At 43.4% G+C, this 24786-nt stretch overlaps 1 protein-coding gene across 1 annotated transcript in view; it reads right to left on the bottom strand.

Moving 5' to 3' along the window:
• Positions 1 to 24786, bottom strand: part of LOC145413003 (MOXD1 homolog 1-like) — a 259204-nt gene that overhangs the window by 158008 nt on the left and 76410 nt on the right. The window contains exon 2 of the mRNA XM_080282823.1: positions 13011 to 13124. Within this exon, the coding sequence (XP_080138949.1) occupies positions 13011 to 13124 (114 nt within the window). The remainder of the gene's footprint in view (positions 1 to 13010; positions 13125 to 24786) is intronic.

The raw sequence follows: 24786 nt of genomic DNA, 5'->3' as shown, positions 1-24786 counted from the left end.
AGAAGAGAAACAAGGAGTATGGGGAGTAAAGGGAAAGAGATGGAAAGGGAGACAGAAGAAGAGGTGAAAACAGGGAGTGTGGGAGGAATGAAAGAAGGATGGGAGGAAAATAATGATGAGGAAGAAGGAAGAAAGAAAGGGAGAGAGAATAAGATATCAGGTAAATGAGTGGGAAGGGAGGTGGGAAGTACGGAGGAGACGAGAGAGGATGATAGGAAGTGAGAGAAGAGAGGGAGATATGAAGGGAGAGAGGGAGAACAAGATAACAGGAGTGAGTGGACAGGGAAGTGCGAGGTATGGAGGAAGTGAAAGAGTAATATAAGAAGTGGGAGGGAGAGAAGAAGCTAAGAGGAGTGAGCGGGAAGGGCAGTGGGAGGTATGGACGTAGAGAGTAAAAGATAAGGACTTATAAAGGTGGGAGTCGGGAGGGAGGAAGGGAGGGGAAGCAGGAGGACGCGACAGAGAGCGGGAGTTAATGAGGTGGGCAGGTGACTGGAATGGAAAGGAGAGGGCAGTAATATAGGGAGGGAGGGAGGAAAGTAGAGGAGGGAGGGATGTAGGGAGGGAGAGAGGGAGGGAAAGAAGGAAACTGGTGGGAAGAGAGAGGAGCAGTTAATGGAGTGGGCAGGTGGCTGGAAAGGAGAGCATGAGGTAATACAGGGAAGGGGGGAGGCAGAGGGTAAGGAAGGGAGGGAGGGAGGGAGGGGAAGCGGAAGAGAGAGACACGAGTTAATGGATTGGGGAGGAGACAAGAAAGATAGGGAGAGATGGATGAAGGGAGAGAGGAAGAGAGGGAAAGTGGAAGGAAGAGAGGGAAGTAGGAGGGAAAATGGAAGGGAGAGAGGAAGGGAGGGAGAATGGGAGGAAGAGAGAGGAGGAGTTAATGGAGTGGGCAGGTGGTTGAGAGGAAGGCAAGAGGTAATAGAGGGAGGAGAGGGGGATGGAGGATACGAGGGAGGCAGGGGGATGGAGGCAAGAGAGAGTAGGAGTTAATGGAGTGGGCAGGTATTTGGGAAGAGGCAGAAGGAGGTAAAAGACAGTGGGAGGGAGGAAACCTGAAGAGAGGGAGAACTGAGGTGTAAAATTAAGAAGGAATAAAGTGAGGACGAAAGGAAAGGATGGACAATGATGGAAGGGATGAAGGAAAGTAGGAAGGATAACTGAAGGAGAGAAAGAAGAACGAAGGATATGAGAATGGGAAGGAAGGAAGGGGAGGGAAGAGGAAGGAAAGGAGGGAAAAGGAAGAAAGGGAAGCAGGGAACAGGAAGAGAGGGAGGGAGAGAACAGGAAGAGAGGGAAGGATGAAAGAAGAAGTGAAGGAAGGAGAAAAAGCAGAAAAAGGTATGAGGGAAGGCTGAAAGGAGGAGAGGAGGTGACGAAAGGGAAGGGGGTAGAAAGATGGGATGGATGGAGAGAAGAGTAAATGCACTACATAACTGGAAAGAAGGAATGATCAATTTGAGAGTAAGATAAAAGTGCACATCTCTCTCTCTCTCTCTCTCTCTCTCTTTCTCTCTCTCTCTCAATCCTTCAACGATCACTCCCCTTCTTAAATTCCTACTTGCATCCCCCTCCCATTACGACAGAAACGCAGCGCCCGTCTAAGTACACACTCACTCCTTTTCCAGTACTAACTTTTACATGCAAATTACCTACACCCTCTTCTCTACACGGATCCTCTTATCACCTAAATAAATCCAGTGGTGGCAAGAACACGATAAACACTACGTCATCGTCCTGAATGGGTTTAAGATGCCTGGAGACTGATGGCGAGCGTGAACAATGACCTTGAAGTGCTGGGGCAAAGTTTGGGTTGGACTGACGGCCTTTGTCGATATATTGCCGTCATTACCCTAAGTGTGATTTGAATGGGGGGAGGGAGACGGGGAGGAAGACAGGACAGGAGGGGAGGAAGATGGGAGAGAGGGAAGGAAGACAGGAGAGGAGGGAAGGAAGATGGGAGAGAGGGAAGGAAGACAGGAGAGGAGGGGAGGAAGATGGGAGAGGGGGAAGAAAGACAGGAGAGGAGGGGAGAACAGGAAGGAAGCAAAGAGATATAAATAGATAAGGAGTACAAGGATAGGAATGAAACAAGGAGAGAAAGGAATACATGAGAGAAGAGGAGAAGGAAAGCAGGAGATACAAATTGATACAGATTACAGTATTAGGATACAAGGAAAAGGAGGGAAGGAAGGAAGGATGACAGGAGAGGAGGAGACGAAAGCAGGAGATGTCAACTCATAGAAACTATTAGGATGGAAGGAAAAGGAGGGAGGAAAGGAAGGAAGGAAGAAAGACAGGAGAGATGGTGGAGAGAAAGCAGGAGGTATGATACAATAGACAGGAAGTATTTGACAGATGGAAAAGGAGAGGGGAAGATGATCAAGAGGGGAACAAAGAAACAGAGAAAAATAGCTGCAAGGGAAAGGCGGAAGATGGGGCAAGGAAGAGAGAAAAGGAGAACAATAAATATAAACAGAAAACTGGAAAAATAAGATGAGAGGAGAAAGAGCGGTAAGAAGATGGATGAGATGGGGAAAGCAATGAAAACAAATGGAATGAGAGAAGGTTGCAAGGAAAATAAGGAGGGGAGCAAATGTACGATAAAAGACATAATCAAACTGCGTAATCGAACAAATAAGAAATGAATGATAAATGGAAGAGAAAGAGGAAAGGTGAATGAGAAAGAGGGAGAGCAGGATATCATGTAACGAAATGAAACTGAGATGCAAATAAGAGGGAAGATGGAAAACTGGAGGGTAATGAAGATAAATGAGGAACAGAAAAAAAGTGCAAATAGATTAAGGGCAAAAAGGAAGGGGGAAGACATGGAGGACAGGGGGAGGATGGAATGCGGTGAAAGACAACGACGAAGAATGGAAAAAATGGAAGGCAAGAATGAGAGAAGAAGGGATGGAAGCACCAAAGAGATAAACTGGAGAGAGAGAGAGAGAGAGAGAGAGAGAGAGAGAGAGAGAGAGAGAGAGAGAGAGAGAGAGAGAGAGAGAGAGAGAGAGAGAGAGAGAGAGAGAGAGAGAGAGAGAGAGAGAGAGAGAGAGAGTGGAAAATGGGAGGCAAAATGGGAAGCAGATAATGAGACATGTTAGGAGGGAGAGGAAGAGGGAGGGAAGGAAAGGAGGAGGAGGAGGAGGAAGAGGGAGGGAAGGAAAGGAGGAGGAGGAGGAGGAAGCGACAAGATGAAAGAAAGGAATGAAGGAGTGAAGGAAGAAAGGAGGAAAACAAACACAGAGTAAGATGTGTGAGGAAAAGCCTATAAATGAAAAGAAAGACAACAAGCAGGAAAGGGAGAGAAAAGGGAGAAAATTGAATGAGGCAGAGAAGAAAGAAAATAAAGAAAAAGTCAGAGCAAAAAGAGTGAGAATGGGAAGGGAGAGGAGCAAGGAAGAGAGTAAACAAGAGAGGGATGGAGCGAGATGGATATGGATCGAGGAAGAAAGGGGGAGAGAGAGAGAGAGAGAGAGAGAGAGAGAGAGAGAGACGACGAGAGAAAGCGAGACAGCCAGGGAGAAAAACAGAGACAACGAGATAGGGGGAGACAGGGAGGGAGAGAGACAGTGAGAGAAAACGGGACAGAAGGAGAGAGAGAGAGAGGGGGGGGGAAGAGAGAAACAGAACAAGATGAAGGGAGACATAGAGGAAGTGAGAGAGGAGAGAAAGATGGATGGAATGAGAGAAGACAGGAAAAGGAGACGAAGAAACTGGAAGGAACTGATGGATGGATTGTGTGTGTGTGTGTGTGTGTGTGTGTGTGTGAGAGAGAGAGAGAGAGAGAGAGAGAGAGAGAGAGAGAGAGAGAGAGAGAGAGAGAGAGAGAACAAAAGCAGTACGGTATGTGTGAATGAATGGCCGGATTAATGGAGGGAGGAAATGAAGGAAGACCCGGAGTGAGGTTGGAAGAGGAGGAGGAGTAGAAGGAGGAGGAGGAGGAAGAGGAGGAGGAGTAGAAGGAGGAGGAGGAGGAAGAGGAGGAGGAGGAGGAGGAGCGTGGAAGAAGCTAATGATAATGAAGAAAAAATGTTAGAAGAAAGCTGATGAAAGAAGCAATGAAAAGGAAAAATAAAGAAACGATGTAGATAAGTTAGGCGAGAGAGAGAGAGAGAGAGAGAGAGAGAGAGAGAGAGAGAGAGAGAGAGAGAGAGAGAGAGATGAAAAATATGCATGCGGAAGGAGTGTGTGAGAAGGAAAAGAGGGTAAGAAAAAGAAATATATGAAGATTATGAGCAGAAGAAATGAGGAGGAGGAGGAGGAGGAAAAGGAAGAGAGGTAGCAAAGAAGACTAAGCAAGACTGAACAAATGGAGAAGAGAAAGAACACAAGAAATAGCTCAATGCGAAGACAAAGAATTGAGGTGATACAAATAACAAAATAATACGACAAATGGAAGATAAAAACGGAAGGGAAAAGTAAACAGTACATGAAGTAAGCCAAAAAAAAAAAATGTAAATGATGTGATCCGATAGTTCCCTCATTTGGTGTACACGGTAAAGGCACGGTCAATATTAAATACAATATTGCATGGACTGGCACTGTTATGTCGATTAAGCTTTTCACTGCCATACACCCACACTGCTAAATTCTTCAACCTAAAACTCGTCGGTGAAGGAAGCTCCCAAACTCCTTTTTCTGAGCGATTTGTTTTGCTTACTTCGCCCTACTGTCCTATTCCGTGGTTTCTAAATCCTAGTAACATTGCCATACTCTGCATAAATAACGTATGAAAAGGATATTAACCAGCCATATCCAAAAATAAATCGCTAAAGAAGAGGTGTTAGGAGCCTCTTTACCCGATGAGAATACGTGCCTATGAGATTTCGTTTTTTTTTTTTTTTTTTTTTTTTTTTTTTTGACAACACAACATGCACTGGATTAATTTTGTATTTCGATTCCACTGTTTGCTTTGCTTTCCTATTTGAATATACTGACATTATATTTTTTTTCCGGGGTTAAACCAGGATATTTTGCCCATGTCCAGGGAAATGCCAGCAGGTACAATTGCGGCCATAAATACTGATCCACCCCAAACCGATAAATAGCGAGACAATGAACAATAACTTTTGAAACGCAGTAAAAGGGTATTCGGAGGCCAACAAACTTTTCATACTGCCATGAAAAAGTTTCATATTTGTTCGGCTAAAAACTCGAACGAAATTTTTGCCCGCGACTGTACATAATAATAAAAAAAAAAAAAAAAAAAAAATGCTTGCTATGGTAGGCACACCTGAGTAATTTATTCAAGGTAAAACTACATGATTACCTTGAGCTGTTAAAAAAAAAAAAAAAGTAGGGACAAAGAGAAAACGAAAATAAAAATAAACTGTTCTGCGTCGTCTTAATTCCTTCACATAATTTCTCGTTTTTTTCTTCCTTTCCCCTGACGATATCTTTTTTCACACTAGGCGAGATACTGGAGGAATTAATGAAGACTATTTTTAACACTGCAATTCGAAAAAGTGGCTCTGAAACTGAATAAAATCGTCTGGATGTAGCAAAAACGAAATATATAAGGGATAGGAGAGGACAGGTTACGTCATCTGATCTCTCTCTCTCTCTGAAATATTCCGCCTGTTTAATTTTTGTCTGTTAATCTCTCTCTCTCTCTCTCTCTCTCTCTCTCTCTCTCTCTCTCTCTCAGGAAGGGCTAATAACGGAACAATTAACCCATTATCCGGCCGAATGGACCAAACACATACAACGTTTACAGGCCACTTGCTCACAGAAGGACCCACACGAAAGCAGAATAAACACAGATTTATCACAATAACCAATTTATGTCCGTCCGTCAAGTGGTCTTACTAATAAAGGAGCAAAATCTCTCTCTCTCTCTCTCTCTCTCTCTCTCTCTCTCTAATGAAAGCAAACGAGCCTGCTATGGAACACCGCGTTACTATATTCTGTGTTCGTGAATGCGCCTCTGCAGATCCTGTCCCGTAAAATAATGTTCCTTTTGCCTCCAGTCCCGGCACAACAGCCAAATTAGACCATCTGAGAACCAGTTTCGTTTTCTTTCTTATTTTTTTTTTTTTCTTCTCTTTTTTTTTTAGCGGGGGAGGGGTGGTTGTTCCGACTGCGCAGGTATATATATGTTAAGTTTCCATTCGCTTTCAAGCAACAGGAACAACTACCAATCCGAATTTTGAGCTTCTGAATGCATATTGGTGTTCATACATTATAATATTAAACATCACCAAAGGTTTAAAAATAAGACAAAGTAAAACTACTAAAGTCGGGTTGTTTTTACCAGGTGAAACTAGGCTACTCCCGCAACCTGAAATTTGATGAGGCCTAGGTATGAGGTAGGGGCAGATCTCCCTGGTTACTAGTCAAATCAACCCTCCAATCGACCTACACCTTGATCTTAATTGAGCTGAAAGGGGCTTGGGATCGTCGTCAGGCTAGAACAATGAGTTATAGTACACACTGACTTGGACACGTAGCTGTGGTGGTCGTGTTGGTCGTGATGATGATAGCAGTGGTAGTGTTGATAGCAGTAGTAGTAAGTGATAGTGGTACCTGGTGGTGGTGACAATAATAATGACAGTGGTGATATTGGTAGAAATGATGTTGGTAGTAATGGTAGTGGTAGCAATGAAAAGTGGTATTTATGGTAGTGATGTTGGTGATAATGGGAAATTGTATACAAACTTACTTGTTCAGCCAGCAACGCCGTGTGGGTCAGCTAAAAAAAAAAAAAAAAAAAAAAAAAAAAAAGCATGATCGAGAATGAGATGGAAGGGTTAAGTGGGAAAGGATATGAGAGAGAGAGAGAGAGAGAGAGAGAGAGAGAGACTTAACCAACCAAACAGCAAACGAATTAACCCAAAGAGGTGAGCGTTGAGACAAATTAACAGCTGGGAAAGTCATTAATTAACCAAACCCGAATTTAATTAACCAAGACCAAAATAAGTTAGCCCGACAAATGACCCAACCCATTCAGTACGAGGGGCGGCATTGGGGGTCCCGTAGCATCTGTCCCTGTGTGATTTATTTTGCGTATTATATCTTGTCATTCTGTGTGTGTGTGTGTGTGTGTGTGTGTGTGTGTGTGTGTGTGTGTGTGTGTGTGTGTGTGTGTGTGTGTGTGTGTGTGTGTGTGTGTGTGTGTGTGTTAGAAATCGTCTTGAAGGAGAAAGACGTCATCGTAAATAAGCGGTTAAATATTACGACTGAGAGAGAGAGAGAGAGAGAGAGAGAGAAACTGACCGATCATCAAAGAAACATGCGGTATTTCTTCATCAGATCAGCCCAGTAAATCAGGGGATGAACAAAAAAGGGATAAACTGGATCAAAGAGAAAAAAATACATCACCCTCTCCCCCTGAAACACACACACACACACACACACACACACACACACACACACACACACACACACACAATCAACCGAATCCACAAAAATGAACCTAACCCAATCAATGAGTTAACTGTAATGGAGGCAATGATCCGACGCAATAAGGAAGCGGGGAGAAGAGAGGAGTGGGGAGGGGAAGAAGAGACGGGGAAGACAGGAAGAGAAATGGTGGAGGGGAAGCAGTGAGGGAGAGGATGGAAATAAGGTAGAGAAATGAGGAAAGGAAATGGGGCAAGAATGTGGGAGACGATAAGAGAATTGAAAAGGATGGGGAAAGGGAAATAAAAGAGATGGGGAAAGAAAAAAGATGAAAACAGAGAAAGTAAAGGAGAGGGTGGAGAGAGGAGGCAAGAGGAAGTAAGGAGAGGAACTGGAAAGAGAAAGAATAAGAAAATGTAGAGGGGCAGAAAGAGGGAGACAAAGATACAACAGGAACAGATTTAGAGAGGCAATGGAAAGCAGAGGAGGAGGAGAGAAGAGCAGAGAGGTGAGAGTGGAAAGTTAAGGATGAGCACGATGGAACTGAAAATAATATGGAGGAGGAACAGAGGGAAACAAGGAAACGGAGAGAAAGGCGAGCGGAAGAGGAGACGGAGGGAATACTGTGAGAAACAGGAAAGGGAGAGAAGGATAAGCGAGAATAGAGGGAGAAAAGGGAGAGAGAGGACAGGGAGGCACAAAGAGGATGTGAGAGTGGATCAGTATGGCAGGATGGAGGGGCACGGAACTGAGAGACACAAGGAGAAGGAAAAGAGAAACAAGGAAAGAAAGTGAGAAAGAGGAGAAAGAAAGGGAAGGAGAGAAAGAGAGTAAGAGGCGAAGAAAGAGAATGGGTAAGGATGTAAGAATGGAGAGACACAGAGCTGGGAGAAACAAAAAGGAGAGAGAGAGAGAGAGAGAGAGGACGGGGGATATGCTGTGGGCAGGGGCGGAAATGAGTCAACAGAGGTAGGACGTGACGAGAGGGAGAAGGGAGGGAGGAAAGGAAATAGGGAGAAGGTTGAGGGACAGGAGGTGTGAACAGGGAGAGAAATAGGCAGAAGAGAAAAGACAGAAGGGAGAATGAGACGGAAAAGAAACAGGGAGAAAGGAGAGATAGAAGGGTGGGAGAAGGAACAGAATCAGGGTGAAAGTGGGGGGACAGAATGGGTGGGAGAAGAGACAAAAAAGGGAGAAGGATGGATAGAGGGGGTGTATGAAGGGAGAAAAATATGGAGATCCGAGAGAAGCGAAGATGTGAGAGGGAAGGGAAATGGAGAGAACGGAGAGGGGCAGAATGGGTGAAAGACAGGGAGAAGGAAAATTATGGGACTGAGGAGAAGAGGATGAAAATAGGGAAAAGGAGGAAGGAAGAAGGATACTGGAGGGCGGGAATGGAGAAATGTAGGGAGAGGGAAGGGGAGGGGCAAAATAAGATAGAAAAGAGCGAAAGAGAAAGAACAAAGTATGGAAGAAGCGGTGAAAAACATGGAGAGAGAGAGAGAAAGAGAGAAATGGAAGACGAATATGGGAAAAAAGATGAATCAGAGGAAGAAGGAAGAATGGAGCTGACTAATGAACTGCAATAAGTGTGAATTCAAATGTTGCTTTTATCTACTGCCTTCGTTAACTGCCAGCTATGTATCAAAACACATATAATCTGGTACTGTATTATCGACCAGAATATTAAAACTAACTCTTTCGCTTTTCCTGACAATATATATAAAATTCCTTTTTCCAATCAGAAAACCCCTTTGCCATATCCCAGATAAGTCAAATAAATTATCAAGTTCACACTCAATCAACTGTCTCTGTAGGGTATATCCACAATAATACGAATATATATATATATATATATATATATATATATAATTTATTTATTTATATGTATATATGTATATATATAGACAGACAGATAGATAGATAGATATCATTAGCAGTTATGCATATTTTAAGAAACGAATGTTTCAGTCACGAATAAAATATATTAGTAAAAAACAGCAAAAGACCCAAAACTGACCCTTAAGGCACTTCACGTGTAATATTATCCAGGCTGATTATTTTCCGCTAATCATAACTTGGTAGATAGAGAGAGAGAGACAGAGAGAGGGGGGGTAAAACCAAATAAGACAGGGTCAGGGAAAGTGAGGCGGAAGGACAAAGACGAAAAGGGAAATGAGATGACTGAAGCCTGATAAAGCAGGTGAAAAGGATATGAGATAAAATGAGAGAGAGAGAGAGGGAGAGAAATGCAAAGAGAGAAGGAGGAGGAAGAAGAAATCTGAAGGAATGAGGGAATACGGTATGAGAAAGAGAGAGAGAGAGAGAGAGAGAAAGAGAGAGGAAAAGGTAGGAGTGTTAGGGGGGAGAAAATACGAAAGCGATAAATGCAGAGAAGGTGGGAAGGCAAAAAGGAAAAGGGGAGGAGGGGGTGGGGGAGAGGGAAGGAAAGGGGTGAAAAGATAGGAAGAGAAAGTGAGAAAGTGAATGAGTAGGAAGGGTAGGGGATATAGGTCGGAGTAGGGGGAAGAGGGGTGGGGGAAGAAGGAGGGGGAGGGAGTATGATAATGGGAGTGGGGGGATGAAAGGAGTCACCCCCGCTACTCTGTTGACTTGGCCGGATGAGAGAGAGAGAGAGAGAGAGAGAGAGAGAGACAGAGAGAGAGAGAGAGAGAGAGAGAGAGAGAGAGACAGAGACAGAGAGAGAGTTTAAGGTATGAGTGACAGACAGGAAATGGGAGGGAGACACAGGAGAGAGGGCGAGGTGAAGAGAAGAGAGACAAGAGACATCAGGAGAGAGAGGAAATAGCCGAAGAAACGGAAGACAGCAGGAGAAAGGAGAAAGGAGACAGGAGGGAGAGACAAGAGTAAAGAAGGTACTGAGAGAAAGAAGATTGTAAACAAGCTTAGAGATGGAAAAATAAAGATGTGAGAGGGGAGATAGTAGAATGAGAGAGACAAGACGAAAGTAAGTTGCAGGAGAGAGATGAAATAGGGAGGAACAAAGACACCAAGAGACAGGAAGTGACAGGAGAGAGTGAAACAAGACAGCAGGAGATAAGAAAGACAGGAGAAAGGAGGTGTGGTAAGGTGCTGTGCGATGTGATGTGATGTGGTGTGGTGTGGTGCGGTGTGCTGTAGTGTGGTGTGGTGTGGTTTGTTGTGATGTGATTGCTGTGGCGGTGAAGCAAGAGGGTCAATAATCAGTGTTTTCTTCCACACCCCTTCCTCCCTGGCTGATATCATTTGCATCCCTAATGATCTCACTCAACACAAATATTATCACTACCCTTATTGTTCATTTCCAGCTTTCTTTCTTCCCTTCTTCTCGTATTTATTTTTCTTACTGTATCTTCCTAAGTTGTTGTTGTTGTTGTTGTTGTTTTTCTTCTCATTCTACTCTCAAATATTATCGGCATCATTATTTCTCATTCTCAACTCTCATTCTTCCGTCTTTTCCTTCCTTTTATTTTATTTTTAATTTTTTGCTTCTTATCAGACCTTTTCCTTCTGCTATTATATCTTTTACTCTTTTTCTTCCCCTGCGTCATCTTTCTCTTCCTTAGCATCTTCTTATTCCTCTTCTTCTGTGTTTTCTTTCTCTTTTACGGTCATCATTTCCTCCTGAACCTTCTAATTCACCATTTCTTTATCCTTATTTGTTCCTATCTTCTCCTTTCTCTTCTTTTCCCTTTCTCCATCCTATTCTCGATTTCTTTCTCCTCTCTCCTTTTCCTCTCTCCTATATTCTCTTGTATTCTCAGTTCCCCCTACTTTCCACTTCTTTCCTCTTCCTCTCCTTCTCCCATCTTTTATTTCTCTCAACTCGTCATTTTTCCTTCAAGCATTTCCTTATTTATTTTTTTTCTTCAGCAGTTCTCTTCTTCATCTTTCTCCTCTTCCTCTTCCGCCTCCTTATTTTTCATCATCACCATCATCATCATCATCATCATCGCTGTCACTATATTATCCTTCTTTTCTTCATCACAATCATCATCACCCTAATATATTCTCCATTTCTTTTTTCTTTTTCACATCCACCACAATTTCCATTTTCTTACAACACTTTCCTTCCTTCCTTCCTTCCTCCTACAAATCCTAATACTCTCTCTCTCTCTCTCTCTCTCTCTCTCTCTCTCTCACATTTTCATCCCAAATTCTGGCTCCTGACAATGCTTCCTCCTCCTCCTCCTCATCATCATCATCATCATCATCATCACTAATATCCTGCATTCTTTTATCACTTATTATTACTTTCTTGTTTTTCCTCCATCATCTTTATTTATTAACTCATTAGCTAATCGTCAGTCATTATGATTATCACAAGTATGGTATTACTTTCTCTCTCTCTCTCTCTCTCTCTCTCTCTCTCTCGATAATTTCCACTTCCTCCTCATCTTTTCCTATCTAACTCCTCCTCTCCTTCCTTCTCCTACTCTCCTTCCCTCTCTTCCTCTCTTTTCTCTCCCTCAACAATTTCCACACCTAGCTCTGCCTCCCCTTTTCTTCCTCCTCTCATTTCTCACACTCTACTTCCACTTTCTCCTCCTCCTTCCCCCCCCCCTCTCTCTCTCTCCTCTCTTCTTCTTCCACTCCATTTCACCTTCCCTGTCCTCTTCCTGCATTTCCCCTTCCCCCTTCTTTCATTCTTTTTTCTTCTCCTTCCTCTCTTCTCTCCCCCTCACCTTCCACTTTCTCCTCTTCCTCCATTCTAGATAATTAACTTCCTTCTTTCTTCTTTCCCCATTCTCTTTTTGCCTTCTCCTTCCTCTCTCCTCTCTCCCTAACCTTCCACCTTCTCCTGTTCCTCTTCCTCTTCTTCCACTTCATTCCACCAAATTCACTTCCTTCTTCCTCCTTCCTTTCCTCTCTTCCTTCCCCTCCGCTTGTCTCTCCTCTTCGTTCCCTCTTTAATCACACCTCTCCCTAAAAGTTATCACTGCCTTTTATCTCTCCCTCAATTATTGCCTCTCTTATCGCCTCTCTTATCTTGACCACCGCACTATATGTTATCTCCTCACACCTAACACAGTCGAAATAAAATAGATGTATTGGAATATTGTCATCGTTATTATTATTATTATTATTATTATTATTATTATTACCTTCATCACCATCGATATTGTGTTCATCATCGCCATTACTATCATCATCATCTTCACGATTATCGTCATTATCTTCATTGTTGTTATAACCATAAGGTAAAAATCGCCATCATCATCATCATCATCATCATCATCACTCCAATTTAGAAAAGGTACCGGTAAATATATGAACTTACAAACTATCATTATCAATCCTTCGATATATCCATCATCATCATCATCTTCATCACCATCATCATCACTGTAATAATCCCAATCCTACCATTATGAGTGAAGTGGGAACGATCCAGAAACAGTAACATACAAAAGCAGGAGAAACTTAACAGCAAAATGGGCCAAACATCCAGTCATTCATCATTCAGGCTTTCGAACATCATCATCATCATCATCATCATCATCATCATCATCATCATCATCATCATCATACCAATCGAGAAACGAAACATGAAAACACACAAAAAGGAAAAAATCAAAAGTACTCACCACAGAACTTGGCGAAATGGGACACACACACACACACACACACACACACACACACACACACACACTCGTACTCACCAACACGTGTGGCTCGCCCTTGGAGTCTACGAAGCCAATGAGAAGGTCAGAGTTCTCCATGGTGCCGTGCAGGGAGATGCCCAGTGCCACGTACCCTCGCGTCTTGCCCTGCACCTGTGGGAGATGGGAAGGGTTAGTCATCACCATCATCATCACCAACATCATCACCATCATCAATCATCATCATCATCATCAACGTCATTTCCCTCCTCCTCCCCATCTTATCCTATCAACATCATCATCGGTACCACCATCATCATCACTATCACCACCACCACCATCACCATCATCAACATTTTGCACCATGCCTCTCCCGGTCCTCGCACTGCTTTCTATCCCTGAAATAGTACAAGAGGATAGTCAAATTGAATCGCTCTCTCTCCTCAGCCATTCCTCCGTCCAGTATCAATCGAAAATTTTAGAGAAATGCGAGATAGGAAAAAAATATAGGTCATTCTCTCTCTCTCTCTCTCTCTCTCTCTCTCTCTCTCTCTCTCTCTCTCTCTCTCTCTCTCTCTCTCTCTCTGTCTCATATACGATACAATGTAGAATACAACTTTGCATTTTACACCACAGCCAGACATCGGAGAAATACAGATAAATACAACAAAATAAATAAACAATGAACAGGCAAATAAACCAGTAAAATAAATAAATCATAAATAAATAAATGAATTAATAAACGGTAATGGAAACAAATACTGCATGAATAACTAACTGTCAAATACGTGATTAACCAATAACTCACGATGGCTGTATCTGCTGCCGTAACTTAATTAGAGAGTCAATAATTAATAACCAACCGTATCAATAATTCACCTTATCCCCCTCACTGCCCTCATGTCTACTTGTTGCCCATTCTTTCTGCCACCTGACGATTTTATGAGTCTTGTTGGCAGGCTTTCTGGGAGTGAAGGAGGATGTTGTGGTTCCTTCTAATCCCTTCAACACAGTCCCTTGTAGTAGTAGTAGTAGTAGTTGTTGTTGTTGCTGTTGTTGTTGTAGTAGTAGTAGTAGTAGTAGTAGTAGTTGTTGTTGTTGTTGTTGTTGTTTTAGTACTTGCAACCCAAGACTCATATGACTGTGAACCTAGTGGACTGCAGGCTGGTTACCTTTTCCTGCAATCACCTTTTGGGGGACAGGGAGGATACTGAAGAAAGTTTATATGCCTGGGCGGAGGAGTCACCGAAACATATCGTTGCCACCACGCGAGGGCTGCATGAAATAAAAAAAAAAAATCACCCGGGGTAACAAATAAAAGAAACACACAATCACACTGAATGAAATCACCTGCCATTAGGATTAACACACCATTATAACCCCTTCAGTACTTGAGATCGCTTCCAGGCCGAGTAAAATCGTCTGGCAAGTATATATACGGTAAAGTAAAACGTTGTCGTACTGAAGGAGCAAATTGAAAGCCTCCAGACCTTCCACTCCTAAAGCCATAACACTTTCCATTCCACTGGCAGCCTACTGTTATTTTGGCCAGGCTATATTTGAAGACCAGCTTTATGAGAAACGATGAAACTTTATAGGCACCTTTTTTTTTTCTTTTTTTTTTTCTTTTTTTGCAGCTTCCTGTGGACTTGACCTTTTCAGTACCATAGCGCATATTTCAATCGACTCCAGCTACTGCCAAACGATGTCATTCTGCTAAACCCCTTCAATCCCATTACGTATTTTGTAGTTTACTTTTACTGCTATCATATGGGGTATTATTTTGGATAATTAAAAAAAACAAAATTCTGGTTGAGAAGGTAATGAAGGCCATACGTAACCTCTCCAGTTCAAAATTCTATCCTACATAAAATCGCTCGGAAACGGAAAAAATACAATAAAAAGTCATCGCACTGAATGGACTAGGGGAGAATTCTGCTGGGGGAGGGACTGTAAACTAACTCCATCAATCTCTTTACTGTGGTGACTTCCTTTTTATCCCAGTCACTTATTTTACTCTTTTCATGCTACTGTTACACCAATTTATTCAACTTCAGGATAAGCCTCTCGTACTGAAGGGGATAATAGAAAAAAGGAAAAGAAAAGGGAACGACAAAGAAGAGGATGCATAACAAGGACTTAATGTTAAAATGTTGAGGTAAAGAATTAACCATCAAGAACAAGCCACCTGGTGCTCTGTGAAGTGACTACAGGCAGCGAGAGGGCGGGAGAAGGAGAGGGAAGAGAAGGAGATGGGTGGAAGAGGGGAGGGCGAGGAAGTGGGAGAGGGAAGAGGAGGTGGTCGGAAGGAAGGGAAAGGGGGAAGAGGGAGAGGGAAGTGGGAGGACATGGAAGAGGAAAAGGTAGAGGGAGAGGTGGGAGGAAGGAAGGGAGAGGCGGGAGGAGGGAAGGGGGAGGGGGACTAGGGAGAGAGAGAGACGGGAGGGAGGGAAGGAAAGATGGGAGGGAGATGGAAGAGCTGGCAACGGGGAGATGGGAAGAGAGTTAGAGAGGTAGAAGGAAGGAAGAGGGAGGGGGAAAAGGGAAAGGGAGAGGCAAGGGAGGGAAAAAGAATGGAGTGAGGAGAAGGAAAGAAGAGACAAGTAAGTGGAAGAGGAAAGGGATAGAGATAGGAGGGCAGAGGGAAGAAGAGGTATGGAGGAGGAAACAAGGGGGAAGAAGGTACAAGTGGAGGGAGGAAGAAGGTGGGACAGAAGTGTGAAAAGGAGAGGTAGAGGTGTACCAATTAAAAAAAAGAAAAATGAGACAGAGAAGAGAAAAGGAAGAGGGAAGTGAGAGGAAAAGGGGGGTGACACAAAAAGAGGGAGAGGGGGAAAGAAGAGATGAAAACGAAAAGGAAATGATAAGAAGGAGGGGGGGGGGTAAAGGCAGAAGAAGGAGTGGTGTGGGGAAAAAAGGGACTAACAAAAATGACATGCAATTCCCGCCAGCACAAATGTTTACCGAATAACCTAATAAGTAAACGAGAGCGCAAGATTTAGCCTTCAAAATAAACTTAATTATCCCAACAAAACATCATTCTTTGCTATACTTGTCTTTTTTTTGTCTTTTTTTTTTAAGCATGGTGGTCTGCTGGTCAAGTTCTTCCGTTAGTGATAGTCAAGAAATACGCGCTACGGATACACATGAACAAAGCTTAATACACACACACACACACACACACTGGATTCCCCTCCGTATTTTCCGTCACAATCCCAACTAAAATACAAAAATTACGAGGTACACATGTCCTCCTCTCCCTCGAGTTATATCCACACAAACACACACACACACACACACACACACACACACACACACACACACACACACACACACACTACGTCAGAGGGGTGGAATTGTGCGTGGGCGTGTGTGTAGGAGGGAAGAGGATGGTTTGGGGAAGTGGTTAATATCCGCTGATGCACCGACACATAAATACCACCAGACGACCCAATAACCTCAACAATACATACACGAAAAAAGAAAGATTATAATTTTACCTATTTATGTATCTATATTTACCTCCAGACGATTTTATTCAACTTAGGAGGCCTTACATATTGAAGGGGTTAATGAGGGCGTCGTGCATAAATACGATATGAAGGCTCCAAACACAAATAACATGAGAATCGCAGTGGTTAGTTCTTACAAGTCGAACCCGAGATCAAACAATTTGCTTCATGAACCTCTCACAAACAAGAGGTCACTTCTCATCTGAATATAAATCGTCTGTGGCAGCAAGAATCTTAAAAAAAAAAAGTGTTGTAAAGAGGCTGGAGATTTTCTATAATGTCTTTCGTCAGAGGAGTCCGTTCTGAGTTAAATCAAATAAAATCATCCAGAGTTAGCGTGAATAAAGAAGAAATTACGCCATCGCATTAATAAGGTGAAATCTCCCCATCATCATCATCATCATCACCATCATCCACGACAATATTTCTCACGTTTTCCTCCAGTCCTCCTCCTCCTCCCTCCCATGACGTCATCGGAAGGAAGGAAGGAACGGGCATGATTGAGCGTCCGGACGAACGAATCCAAACTTTACCTCCTCTCTCTCTCTCTCTCTCTCTCTCTCTCTCTCCCCCTCTCTCTTTCACGCACACACACACACACACACACACACACACACACAACTTCAAGCTTCGAACATTTAAGGATTTCCATACGGCTGAATAGTGAGAAAATGAAAAAAGAATAAGCGAAAAATAAACATGAAGAGAGAGAGAGAGAGAGAGAGAGAGAGAGAGAGAGAGAGAGAGAGAGAGAGAGAGAGAGAGAGAGAGAGAGAAAGAGAGAGAGAGAGAAAGAGAGAAAGAGAGAGAGAGAGAGAGAGAGAGAGAGCAGCCAAAGCGGGCTTAAGTGAGGGTCAGGAATGGAGAAAGGAAGGAATTGAATGGCGGAGGAGGAGGAGGAGGAGGAATGAGGGACGGAGGAAAAAGAATTATATGGAATGGAGGAAAGGAAGAAATGAAAGAGGGAAATAAAAGAACGGGGGGGGAGAAAAAGAAAGGAACGGAGGAAAAAAGAACTGAGTGAACTGGGAAAGGGAGAAGAGGAAAGAATGAGGAAGGGATGAAAAGGAATGAGTACAAGGAATGAAAAGGAAATGAAGAAACAGATAGGGAAAAATAAGGGAAATGATGGAACGAAGGAAAAAGACGACAACATAAATATAGGCAGGAGCAGGAGGGTAAGATTAAACGAAGAAAAAAGAAGATGGAAAAGAAAGAGAATGCGAAGAAAAGGATGTACGGAGGGAAGAGATAAAAGGAGAGAAAATGAAGGAAGGGTGAGAAAAATGAGGAGAGACAGGGAGAGAATGACGGGAAAGGGAGAGAAGAAGAGGCAGAAGTTAGACGACCAATGAAGAAAAAAAATCGTAGAAGCGAAGATAAAACTGGGAATGGAGATAAAAATGAAAAAGAAGAATGGAAAATGATGAAGAGGAGGGATGGAAGAAAGGAGGTGAAAGAATGCAAGAAGGAATGGAAGAAATTCGAAGATGAGGAAACGTGAGAACAAGGCAAGGAGGAGGAGGAGGAGGAACGAAGAATACTGGTAGTAAAGTTGGAATAGAATAAGGGAGAACGAAGAGAAGAAAGAGCAAAGGATGGAGAGAGAGAGAGAGAGAGAGAGAGAGAGAGAGAGAGAGAGAGAGAGAGAAACTAAGTAAAAAATAAATAACCACATGAATGAGAAGTACTTGTAGTATAGAGGAAGGCTCTCTCAAACCCCCTCTTCCCACTCTTTCTCCCTATCCCCAATACACCCACCAGACCCCACCGGCCGGCAGGAAAAAGTGAGAGTAACATCAGACAGAACGATAAAATATAGATTCACTGAGATGGAAATTTTACAGGAAAGCTTGAAACCAATAAAATTACTCTCATTCAACTCCAGTGAAACATGTGGTGGGTAGGAGTAGTTATAATCTGGTATAATTATTCCAAGTATCTGTTTAACGACACGAGGAAGGAAGGAAGGTTAAGGATGGAAGAAGGAAGGAAGGCAGGAAGAGAAGGAAGATCGTGACACATGTTGGGGGAAGAACAGATGGAATGAAGGAAGCGATGGGAGTGGAAAAAGTTGAGGAGAGAATGAATGAATGAAGGAATGAAAGAAGGAATGAAGGAAGCGAAGGAAGGGTGTGACACAAGTTGGGGGACAAGTTTAAGCTGAGGCCAACACAGCCTTTCTTGTCAGCGGGGGAAGGGGGGGGTTGGGGAGGGGGGATTGTGACGAGAGGGGGAAGGAGAAGAGAGAGAGAGTGAGTGTGAAGGAGGGAGAGAGGGTGAAAGGGAGATAAAACGAGGAAGAGAAGAAGACCATGGATGTGAGGAAGACGGAAAGAGAGTGGAGAGGGACAGGAAGGAACGGGGCATGAAAAAGGGAGAGCGGAAGAAAGGAGGGGAGAAGTGAAAGAAAGCGAGGGGCAGGAAAGGAAGAACGGGAAGAAGATAAGCTAGAGGGAGAGTAGAGAGGAGAGACTGAGAAAGGGAGAGAGGAGGGAGGGATGGGAGAGAGGAGGGAGGAATTGGATGGAGGAAGGAGGAATAGGAGAGACAAGTGGTAAGGAAAGGGTGAGAAAAGTGACAGAGAGGTGAGAGAGAAGAAGGCTTGGGTCAAGAGAGAGAGGAGGAGTGGTAAGAGGAGTAAGTGGAAAGAGAGGAAGGAGATGAAGAAGCGAAGGAGGTGAAAGGGAGAAGGATCGAAAGAGGAAGAGGAAGAGGGAGAAGGAGAGAAAGAGGGCGTGAGAGAGAGATGGAAAGAGACAAGCAAGCGTAGAGAAGGAAGGGATATATAAGAAAGAAAAAAGAAAGAAGAAAATGGAGTACAGCAAAGGACGACACTAGAATGAAATAGGATGAGAGACAAAAAGAAATGCAAAATGATATTAGAGAAGAAAGGCAAGAAAATGAAAATAAAATGGACGACAGAAGAGGAAAAGACAAACTAAAAAAAAATGAGAGCTAAGAACTAAAAGGAAAATAAAAAATACATTAAAGATGGAAGACAAAGACAAACTCGGAAAAGAGAAAAAGGAAAAGAAGAAAACGTGTATGGAAGTAAAATGGGAACAAGAGATGAAGAGAATGGGAAGAGAAGGAAGCAGGAAGAGAGAGAGAGAGAGAGAGAGAGAGAGAGAGAGAACAACAGTAATAACCAAGGGGAAGAAACGCGGAAAAGACTGGAAAGACAAACACGATAAAAGAACACACACAGACACAGAGAGAGAGAGAGAGAGAGAGAGGCAATAAATAACACATTAACAAGAGCTGGGAACATTGCCTACTTTCTCTCTGATATATGACCTCCTTCTCCTCTTCCTCTTTCTTTCCCCCCTCTTTATTCTTCCATACTTCCTCTTTCTTCGCCTCTTGATTCTTCTTCCTCTCCTGTCGCTCCTCTACCTCCTGTCTTCTCCTCACTCCTTCCTTCACCCTCATTTTCTTCCTTCTTTCACCTTATTCTCATCTTATTACTCCTCTTCCTCCTCCTCCTTCCCTATTCTTTTCAGTATTTCCTCTTCGTTCCTCATCCTCATCCTCCTACTCCTCTTCCTTTCGCTTTCTTCCTTCTCTTCTCTTTAACACTCACTTTTTCTCCGCTCTCTCTCTTTCTCCCCTTCCTCCATTACTCGCTCTCTCTCCCCCCCCCTCTCTCTCATTCTCTCTTTATCTTCTTTTCATCATCCTTCTGCCGATTTGGTCTTTCTTGTACTATTCTCCTCCTCCTCTTCGTCCTCCTCCTCCTCCTCCTCCCTATCTCATCTCAATAATTATTCTCATTCTTCTCTTATTTCTGGCTACCTCCATATCTGTCCTTCCCTTTCCCACATTTTATCATCCTTCCTCTTAACGTAACTCTCCTCCTCCATTTCCCCCCCCTCCTCCTCCTCCTCCTCCTCCTCTCTTCTTTCCCACCACCCCCTCCTCAAATTCCCTCATCTCCTCCTCCTCCTCCTCCTCCTCCTCCTCCTCCTCCTGGCATTAGAATAGTGATATTTAAACCCCGGTATTCTGAGAGAGGTGGAAGCAGGAGACAGGCATTGTGGGCGCTGAGAGAGAGAGAGAGAGAGAGAGAGAGAGAGAAGTAATGTGAACAAGACGTGAGGAAAGAAATGAGAGAGGGAGGCCAGCCAATGTGAGGGAGGAAGGGAGACTGGTAATTGCATGCTTAGAGGAAGGAAGGAAGGAAGGGAGGGAGGAGGGAAAGAAAAAAGAAGAATGGTGGGCGTAGTAAAGAAAGTAGTCTAACAAAGGAACAAATTAAGGAAAGAAGGAAGGAAGGAAAGGAAGGAAGGAAGGAAGGAAGGAGGGAAGGACTGTAGAAACACGGAAGGAGGATAATGGCGAGTGAAGGCATGACAAAATAAGAAAGAATGAAAAGAGGAAGGAAGGATAATGGCAGGTGAGCGTGAGGGAGGAGATTTGTTAGTGAGACATGAGGAAAGAAAGAAAGAAAGAAAGAAAAGAGAAAGAAGAAATAATGTAATGAAGGAAGGAAGGAAAGATAATAATGGCGATTCGAAGGAGAGAGTTGTGAGAAGGAGACGAGGAAGAACGGAAGGAAGATTAGCGATAGATGGGTGTGTGTGCGTGTGTATGACAGATAGATAAATATAGAGATAGACTGACAGCGAGAGATGGATGTGTGTGCGTGTATTTGAAAGAGAGAGAGAGAGAGAGAGAGAGAGAGAGAGAGAGAGAGAGAGAGAGAAGGAAATGAAGGAGGAAGAGAGGGAAGGACGCTATCGTGGAGTCGTGGAGAGAGGGCTGGAGGGAAGGAGGGAGGGAAGGATAAAGGAAGGAAGGATGTCTGTTTTGAGGAGAGACGGAAAGATGATGGGAGGAAGAAAATTTGTACTGAGGAGGAAAGAAAGAAGTGAAAAAAAGGTTGAAGATAGGAAGGAGGGGAGGAATACTGCCCAGAGAAGGAGGGAAGGAAGGAAGGAAGGAAAGAAGGAAGAACGTGCGTATAAAAAAAAAAAAAGGAGGATGAAAGGAAGAAGAAGAAAAGGAAAACTGAAGCCTGTGCCAAGGAGTGAGGGGGAAGGGGGGAGGAGGGCAGGGAGAATGGTACGAGGGAAGGAAAGTGGGAAGAAGGCAGGATCGAAGGGGGTAAGGAAGGTAGGAGCAGAGTTGGGATGATAGGAGGGAAGGAGCGTGTGAAGGAGGCAGGATGGAAGGAAGAAACAGTACCAAGAAGAAAAGACTGAGGATGGATGGTGGGGATTACAGTCGAGAAGGAGCGGAGAGAGAGAGAGAGAGAGAGAAAAGAACACAGGAGAGAGGGATGGAAATAGAAAAGGAGGGAAGGAGGAAGGACAAAAGATGGAGAGGGAAAGAAAGGAAGAAACACTGCAAAAAGGGAGAGGAAACTGAGAAAGAATGGAAATATCAAAAGGGGGAAAGACAAAAAAATAAGGGAGGAAAAAAAGGAGAGAGGAAGGACCAAGCCCAGACGGAGGAAGGTGATGGAAGGAGGGAAGGGGGGTGAGAGGAAGGATGGTAGCGCCAAGAATGAGAGAAGGAGGGAGGAATGATACAGGATGGGAAAGGAAGAAGGGATGGATGGAAGGAAGGAAGGTGGAAATAATGAAGGAAGTGGCATGAAAGGGGGAAGACAGAGAGAAAGAGACGAAAATAAAGAGCAAACGTAAGGGAATTAAGGAAGGAAGGAAGGACGGAATGAATGAATGAATGAATGAAAGAAGGAAGGAAGTAGGAAGGAAAAGAATGCCGTAGCAACACAGCCGAAAAGAGGAAGGGAGGGAAGGGAGGATGGGAGGGAGGGAATTACAGGAGGGCGGGAGATGAAGAAGAAAGAGACAGCGAGAAACGTTTGCCTTTCCTCGCTCTCTCTATTTCCCTCTCTCACATATATATCTCCTCTCATTAATCTCTCTCTCTCTCTCTCTCTACGTAAACCTTTGGGTACGACTTACAATCACTGTATTTGAGACGATCCCAAGACGATTTCACACAGCTTACAAGAAATCCCTCGTGGCAAAGGGCATAAAAACCGTCCCCAATAACTCATTAAATACGATGAGGGTTTTTCTACTTTCTCTCCTTCACCAGACGATTTATTTTCTAGCCTACGAATGACCCTGTAGTGAGGAACCAGGGAAAAACTCTACGCTCGCCGTGTGCCCGATTTCACTATGTCAGCTCCCAATAACGTAACCCCGGGAACTGTACATACATTCTAGTCCCTTTTCCTTTTATTCTATCTATTGTAAGACGATTTTTAAGACCCCGTACTGAAGGAAATAAAAAAAATCTACGCTCACCGAGTGCCCGATTTCACTATTTCAGCTGGGAACTGAAGGACCGAAAGAAATGAGCACACATAATTTAATGCATTCATCATTTTATTGTTTCCACCGCCAGACTCTACTTATCTGTCCAAATTTACCATCCACGTCATTGACTTACGTTATATTTACACTGGTTATAAGCTACCGTAAAACAAACAGCTTCGAAAAGACCCTTAGTTGTGTTGTGGTTTGCTTTACTTTGTACTCACTTTGCACTCTTTCGTTCACTTTAGAGATCCCACATTATGATGGTTATAAATCAATATTATACGTAAATAAACTCTACGTTCACGGACTGCCAAACTTCAGTATCCTCAGGTTGTCAAGGGCTCGTATCCTTCTCGCGTTAGGAGGGCCCCTAATACCATTTCTTAAGTGACTTATTTTGTTTATTACACCTTACTCTCCTCCTCTGTGTTACATAAACCCATTTAATATCGCCATACTCTGCATACATAATGTAGGTACAAAAAGGTATTAACCAGGCATATCCCCTCTATAACCAGGCATATCTCCCCCCCCCAAAAAAAAAAAAAAAAAAAAAACTAAAGAAGAGGCGCTAAGACCATAGTGGCTTTGGATGACATGTACCCTCATCATTTCCTTATATTATTCTCTTCTTACCCTTATTACTGTATTATATTTATTCTTATTATTCTCACTGACGTCATAAGGTTTTATTCAATAGAAGAGGTAAAGGTTCTATGCTAACCATCTGCGTACTTTCACTATTCTCAGCTGGTCTCTGGAATGACTGGATGAGATTAGGAAAAGATTTGGAGGATGCAACTGTTTCGGCGAGAGAGAGAGAGAGAGAGAGTCAAGATCAAAAAGTGTATACCAACAATGAAGAAAAGATTCAAAGACATAAGATGATCTAGATACAAAGGAAGGCAAAACTGAATGATGGAAGGACAATGAGGAAAACTAGAAGGGAGGAAGGTAAGAAAGAAAAGGAAAAACTAAATAATATGGAACGATACGAAAAAGAAAGAAAAGATAGCAAGATATTGGAAGAAAAAGATGGGTATGATAAAAAAGAAGAGGGGAAATGGGAAGAGTAAAAAGGGAGTTGGAGGGAGGGACGCTAAAAAGGGAGGAAGGGAGAGATAATAAAAAGGGGTGGAGGGAAGGAAGGAAAGAAGGATTAGCTGGTAGAGTAATTAGAAAAGCCGTGTGTGTGTGTGTGTGTGTGTGTGTGTGTGTGTGTGTGTGAGAGAGAGAGAGAGAGAGAGAGAGAGTCCAACAATGAAACTGACACTGAACACATAACAGACAACACAGTACACATCTTCCAAACATAACAAAGAACAGAGAATAAAATATAACACCTTTTTTCCTTCTTCCTCAGACTGCCACAAAAAGTTACATCTCTCCAACCTTTCCTTAATATGGACATAAAACAGACACCCTTTCTTTCTCACAGACACAGAAACGACACCAACCACCGTCCCCAGAAAGCCACAGAAAGCAACCCCCTCTTCCTCTTTTTTCTCAGATTACCACAGAAAATTAACTTTACCTCCTCCCTTCCATATTTCTTTTAACAGACAGTGACAGGATACATACTTAAAACCGTCTCCTATCTACAGACTCCCACATATATACCTCCCACAGAAAGCCCCCTACCTTCCACAGAATGCCCCCCTACCTCCCACAGACAGCCCCCCTACCTCCCACAGAATGTCCCCTTCCTCCCACGGAAAGCCCCCCTACCTCCCACAGAAAGCACCCATGCCTCCCACAGAAAGCCCCCTACCTCCCACAGAAAGCCCCCCTACCTCCCACAGAAAGCACCCCTACCTCCCACAGAAAGCCCCCATACCTCCCACAGAAAGCCCCCATACCTCCCACAGAAAGCACCCTTACCTCCCACAGAAAGCCCCCATACCTCCCACAGAAAGCCCCCATACCTCCCACAGAAAGCCCCCATACCTCCCACAGAAAGCCCTCATACCTCCCACAGGAAGCCCCCATACCTCTTTATTTCCTTCAGATCAACCACAATACTCT

This window comes from Coenobita brevimanus, chromosome 94 (assembly GCF_032717465.1).
Source record: "Coenobita brevimanus isolate Jiangsu-jjx chromosome 94, ASM3271746v2, whole genome shotgun sequence".
Classification (NCBI taxonomy): domain Eukaryota; kingdom Metazoa; phylum Arthropoda; class Malacostraca; order Decapoda; family Coenobitidae; genus Coenobita; species Coenobita brevimanus.
Note: the sequence above shows the minus strand (reverse complement) of the source record. Positions and strands in the feature narration are given on the sequence as shown.